Source organism: Osmia bicornis, chromosome 15 (genome assembly GCF_907164935.1).
Source record: "Osmia bicornis bicornis chromosome 15, iOsmBic2.1, whole genome shotgun sequence".
Taxonomy (NCBI): Eukaryota; Metazoa; Arthropoda; class Insecta; order Hymenoptera; family Megachilidae; genus Osmia; species Osmia bicornis.
The window spans coordinates 8,870,588-8,877,191 of record NC_060230.1 but is presented as its reverse complement, the minus strand read 5'-3'; the positions used below and the strand labels follow the sequence as shown (position 1 = coordinate 8,877,191).

Genomic DNA, 6,604 nt, shown 5'->3' with positions numbered 1-6,604 from the left:
TTGAAGCGGACCCCTTGAACCGCGGAACGGCTCGCCCATGGGTGACCGGGCTACGGGACGAGGCGCGTCTACAGAGGGCACCGGCCAACGAGAGCTATAAGGGACCTCCGAGGAAGTAAAACCCTTCGGTGGGGACCTAAGGCCCCGTCGCGGACCTGCTCCCCAAGCTAAGGTGGAAGCTATCGTGCCGAGAGCTGGATGGCACCGGAGTAATGGTGTCTCGAACGATGCCCTTGGGGTACCAGGCGATCCCCCATTGTATTTCAGCTTTACCCGCGTAAGCAGGCTCTGCGGGGGTGGACCACCCTTTCCTGTTCACTCGTGGGATATACATGGAAACATACAAATACAAAAACACAAACAACGATGCCGTAGTCATGCACAAGGGGGGGGGGGGGGGGCTCGGAAGATGGACCTCCTGCCACGGGGGAGAAGCTCTCGAAAGAGGGATCTCTCGCCACGGGGGAGGAGTTCTCGAAAGAGGGACCTCCTGCCAAGGGGGAGGAGCTCTCGAAAGAGAAACCTCCCGCCACGGGGAATTCAGATGTCAGGGTGGAGGGAACGGCCTCGGACGATGCAGCACTCGCTGCGGCGACTGAGGCTGGGCTCTCGCTGACGGACGGCCCAAGGCAAGAGACAGACGAGGGCGCAGACAGCGGTGCTGTGCCCTCGCCTGCCTCCTCGGAGAAGTGGAAAGGATCGCGCCGCAGCGGGGCGGCCAACAAGAGGGCTCGGTGGGCCAAGTTGGCCAACGGGACCTCCTTGGAGGCACCGCGCGTAGCGACCACCTCCTCGGATCCAACATCGGGGGACGGGACGGGCCCAAATCGTGGGCACGTCGCGAAACCTGGACAAGACTGTGGTGCAGCAAGGGGAGAAGGAGCCGCGGGTCTCAAAAGGGCCCGACCGGCGGACGGCTCCCCAACGGACCATCAGGTCAAAAGGGGCAAAATCTTGCCCCGTGTAGCTTCAGGGAGGCGCTCGTGGCCGGCAGGAAGGTGGCAATTGCACCCTCAGGCTACCCCGAGGCCACCCTGACGACGGAGCAGGGGGATCTGGTGTTGAAAGCCCTCGAAGCGGAACTGGACGCTATACCAGCTGGTAAAGAGGTCCCTCGCTTCGAGGGTAACAAGCATGAATAGGGGGTCATATGGGTCACCTGTTCGGACGAGAAGGCCAGGGAATGGCCGAGGAATACAGTGGGCAGTGTGAGGCCATGGGAAGGCGCTGCTCTCCAATTATTGGAGAGGGAGTGGCTTCCTAGGCTTCACAAGCTCATCACGGTCATCCCTGGACCACCTGCGGAGACGGGTCTAATTCTGAACTGTCTCAGAAGACAAAACCCGGGCCTCAACACCCGACAATGGAGGGTGTGGGACCGGAGGGAAGAAAGAAGATCAGTACAACTGGTCATAGGAGTGGAGGGTGAGTTCCTTCAGGCCCTCAGAAGCTGGGGCTACGTGGCTCACGTTGGGCTAGGCAGGGTGCTCTTTAGGGAGCCCCATGCAAGGATCGACAGGGGCCGCGAGGAACCAGCGGCAAAAGAGGGCCTAGTCAAGGAGGGTAATCCGAAGACCGCAGAGGCCACGGCGAGTGGGGGGGACAGCGGGGCCCGAGACACGGAGGTTCCATCCGCGTCCACGGGCACCGAGGTCGCCTCTCCCGTGACAGGGGCCTCGGGGTCTGGAGTGCCCTCCGAGATCGCGGAGGCGGCCGCAAAAACCGCGGAGGCGGCCGCAAAGACCGCGGAGGCGGTAGAAAGGGTGAAGAGCCCGGTCATAACGACGGGGTCCAAAATCCCAGGATCGGAGGCGCCGACGGCTTCACAGACAGGAAAACGCGGCCAAGGGCCTCCGGGAAGGGACCAGGGGGCAGGCTTCTGAAAGCCCAGCCGATGGGTAAGGTGGGTCTGTCGGAGACTCGGAGTGGGGTCCAAAGGACCATCACTACGGGCCTCCGTGCGGACAGAGGTAGAGGGAGCGCCGCGGGTGCCCCTCAATATAAGCGCGGAACCAAAAGATGGGCCGATCACAGGGCACACTAGGCGCCAGCGCGAAACATACGAGAGGAGATGACACTGCAATTCCTACGATGGCAGGGTGCCTCTCCATCTCGCAGATAAACTTGCAGCACTGCAAAGCGGCCACGAACCTGCTCCGCTGGCGCCATGCTGCGCAGCACACAGATATACACAAGTACACAGATATAAGAGCCCTGATACAAGAACCCTGGATAATCCAAGGGCAAGTAGGGGGGCTAGATCTGAAACAAGGCTCCATCTTCCACGGGGACTTGGAGATCGGACCCAGGACGTGCGTCTATGTGAAAAGAGGGCTCAGGGCAACGAAACTGGCAGAATTTTGCACAAGAGACCAAGCAGCAGTCCTAGTGCCAGCCGGAGCGGGAGGTAGCGGGGCGAACCTGGTGGTTTGCTCGACCTACCTGCCCTACGACTCTGAGGGACCCCCGCCCACGAGGGAACTCAGAGAGCTGGTGGACTACTGCAAAGTCAGAGGGCTGCAACTAGTGATTGGGTGCGACGCAAATGCGCACCATATCGTCTGGGACAGCAGCGACATAAATAAAAGAGGCGAGGCGTTATTAGAATACCTCGCAATCACGGACCTGGAGATTCTAAACAGAGGCTCCAGTCCAACGTTTGTCACCTCCCGGCGACAGGAGGTACTTGATATCACGCTGGGCTCCGCAAAGGCGGACCAAGCCATACGGGCATGGCGTGTGGAATATGAGGCTACGCTCTCTGACCACAGACTAATCACTTTCAAGCTAATGACGGACTCAGACCTAAGGGCCTCGGAAACGTACAGGAACCCCAGGGCCACCTGCTGGCCTCAATACCGTGAGAGCCTAGAGGGACAGCTCAGGGGGCACTGCGTTAGACCGAGGACCACGGAGGGGATCGAGGTGGAGGTCGCAAGACTGCAGACCTCGATCATCGGCTCCTACGAAAGGTCATGCCCGTTAAAGCAAAGGAGAGAAAGCAGAAGGGTTCCCTGATGGAACAATGAACTGAATAAGCTCAGAGCTAGGACCCGGAAGCTTCTGAACAAGGCGATGAAGGCAAACACCGTAGAAGCCTGGGTCTCATATAAAGAGGCCCAGAAGGCCTACAAGAAAACGATCAGAGTATCCAAAAGGAGGACCTGGAAAAACTTTTGCCAAGAGACCGGGGCCCTACCGCTGGTAGCTAGGCTTCGGAAGTTATTTGTATCCGGGCCTCCACAAAAACCGGAACGTCTAAAACTTCCTAACGGAGGAGTCACAGTTGACTCCTTGCAGACGCTAAGGCACCTTGTGGAGACGCACTTCCCAGGCTTGGAGCTGGTACCGGAGGAACTATTCCAGGAGGAACAGGCACCTCTCAGGAACAGCGCACGGGACTGGGAACTGGCCTCCAAGGTGGTCACGATAGACAGACTAAGATGGGCTATAAACTCATTTAGTAGGTATAAAAGCCCGGGTGTGGACGGGATCTTCCCGGCTCTTCTTCAGGAAGCCGGAGAGGACCAGTTGAGGCAGCTATGTAAGATATACAGAGCATGCCTAGCACTGGGTTATGTACCGTATCAATGGAGAATAGCCAGGGTGGTCTTCCTGCCTAAGCCAGGCAGAAGTAGCAACGACACGGCGAAATCCTTCCGGCCTATCAGCCTAACATCCTTTCTACTAAAAACGGTAGAAAGGCTGGTTGATAGGCACATCAGAGAGCATGCACTGGCAGAAAGGCCAATACACACCTCCCAGCACGCATACCAATCGGGCAAATCCGTGGAGACGGCGCTTCACCACCTTATAAGGGAGGTGGAGGAGGCCCTATCCCAGGGGGAGTCCGTCGTGAGTGTTTTCATAGACATAGAAGGGGCTTTCGATAGCACATCCTTCGATGTGATGAATGAAGCGGCAAGAAGCTTCGGGATTGACGACAGTCTGGTCACCTGGATCGCCAACATGTTGCGAAGCAGGACCATAATAACCTACTCTGATTGGTCTCCGTTGAGGGCACGCATCGCAAGGGGTTGCCCACAGGAGGGAGTCCTGTCTCCCCTGCTGTGGACCCTTGTGGTAGACGGGCTACTCCGCAGGCTCAGCGAGGAAGGTTTTTTGGTGCTAGGTTATGCGGATGACATTTGCATATCGGTCAGAAGCAGACACCCGCACTATATAGCGAAAAGACTTACAAGAAGCACTCACACTCGTGCAAAAATGGTGCCTAACTCATAAACTCAAGGTAAATCCTACCAAGACGGAGATGGTACTGTTCTCGAGGAAAAGGTGCTTTGATTTCAAGGCCCCCTCTCTGTTCGGGGTGGAGATTAGTCTATCCACCTCAACGAAATATCTAGGGGTCACCCTAGATATGAAGCTAAACTCCACATCGAAAAGCAGGCACAAAAGGCAATTGCAACCTACTGGGCCTGCAGGAAGATGTTTGGAACAACGTGGGGATTAAAACCAAGAATGGTCAGGTGGATATACACCGCAATTTTGGTACCCTAATTAACATATGCCTCTGTTGTATGGTGGACCTCCATGAGGAAACAATGCAACAGGAGGTACCTGGAAAAGATCCACCGCCTAGCATTGCTCGGGATGACTGGGTCTTCCGCACCACACCGACTATGGCAATGGGGCCACTCATGGACCTGGCACCACCAGACATCATGGTAGAAGCAGGGGCCAGAAGCACAGCCGTAAGACTATTCCTAGCAGGCAAATGGAAGATGGCGTCAACGGGCCACGCGTCAATCCTTAGGGAATTCAGGGAACCAGGAGGGGCCTTAACGCTAGGGGGAGACGCGTGTGATCCGACATACCACTTTAATAACAGCTTCCGGGTAAGTATCCCATGCAAAGAAGCTTGGATAGCAAACCGGGAGGAACTCCTTACTCCGGGAGGGCTGATCTGGTATACAGACGGCTCCAAAACCAAGTCAGTTACCGGAGCAGGAATCTGGGGGGAGAGGCCCAGGGCGGAAATAGCAATCTCCCTAGACCCGCATGTATCCATCCTTCAGGCGGAAGTATTTGCCATATGGGCCTGCGCCAAGCTGAGCTTGGAACGGGACTATAGGGACGAACACATCTACATCTGTAGTGACAGTAAGGCTACGCTTGGATCCCTACCTGCTACGATAGTGCGATCCAGGCTGGTACAAGACTGCACGGACATGTTGGAACGGTTGGTTGGCAACAACAATCGCGTCAACTTAATCTGGGTACCTGGACATGCAGGTATTCCGGGTAACGAGAAGGCGAATATGCTGGCAAGGGAAGGAGCCAGAAGGCCCGGCCCAGACACAGCATACCGCATAGGTATCGACAGTAAAGGAGATGGCGAGGGAGTGGGCGAGTATCCAAACCCACCTGACCTGGGACCGAACTCAAGGTATGAGACACACCAAGGCCATGTTTAAAGGGCCACCGTCACGGCTAGGCGGGACTGTGGGCCGCCTAGACAGAAACCAACTGCGTTTACTCGTGGGGCTCATTACTGGGCACTGGTATACGAGGAAACACCTGATGCACCTAGGAACCGGCAGCGAACCGCGGTGCCCGAGATGTGGAGAGGAGGATGAGACTCCTCTCCACCTGATATAGTGCTGTAAAGGACTGGAGGCCCTGAGGTGATCTAGCTTTGGGGCTTCCGTCCTTGACGACGCACGAACGGAGGACATTGGAGTGGGCAGGCTTCTGGGCTTTGCCAGAGAGGCCGGCCTACACAATATACCTCAATTTTAGTACTGCCCATAGGGGCTCGGGCACAATGGTCCCGGGAGGACTGAGTGCCCGGAGACTGCGCAATAAAAATAATAATAATTATTATATTTTATTTCTTCTTATTATTATTCTATTTTGTAATTATATTTTAGTTTCTATTTTTATATTATTATATATGTATCCATTTCTATTTTACTATATATTCTTTTAATTTTTTTTACTACTTTTATATATTTCTATTTATAATATACAATATTTTCCGCAAGTTACGTTCTTCTCATTTATTCTCATATTCCTTATCCTGTGTACTGATGTCAGTCAAATAAAATATTTTATTTTTTATTATATATTTTGTTTACAGTTATTTTAGTAGCCGTCCCTTTCCTATATCACCCAAAAAAGGAAAAGTGTGAATTATGTATATATACATTCATTTTTTATCCGACTTCGAAAAGGAGGAGGATACTCAATTCGATGAGTATATTTTTTTTTTTTTCTGGCTTTGTTCACCGATTACTCCGAGATGGATGGACCAATCGGAACGAAACCTTTTGCATCTTCTAAAGTATGTCCCCCGATTGGTCCCGTTAAAAAAACATTCTATATTTTTTCATTCCGAACGGTTTTTATTGCAAAAAACGTACTATTTCATGTACGTGCGGTGTATGTTCACCGATTATTCTGATATGGATGGACCAATCGGAATGAAACTTTTTGCATCTTGTACAGTACAATTCCCCATTGGTCCCGTAAAAAAAATATTTTGCATTTTTTTATTCCTAACGACCTTTTTTTCTAAATGTGCGTTCGCTGATTACTCCGAGACGGATGGACCAATCGGAATGAAATCTTTTGCGTCTTGTAG

The 6,604-nt window shown here is 53.5% G+C and overlaps 1 protein-coding gene across 1 annotated transcript; it reads left to right on the top strand.

The window, feature by feature from the left end:
- Positions 1 to 2,019: 2,019 nt before the first annotated feature.
- On the top strand, positions 2,020 to 3,018 carry LOC114881878. The gene has a single exon (XM_029198762.1). It carries the CDS (start codon positions 2,020 to 2,022, stop codon positions 3,016 to 3,018), a length of 999 nt encoding a protein of 332 aa, XP_029054595.1.
- Positions 3,019 to 6,604: the final 3,586 nt, after the last annotated feature.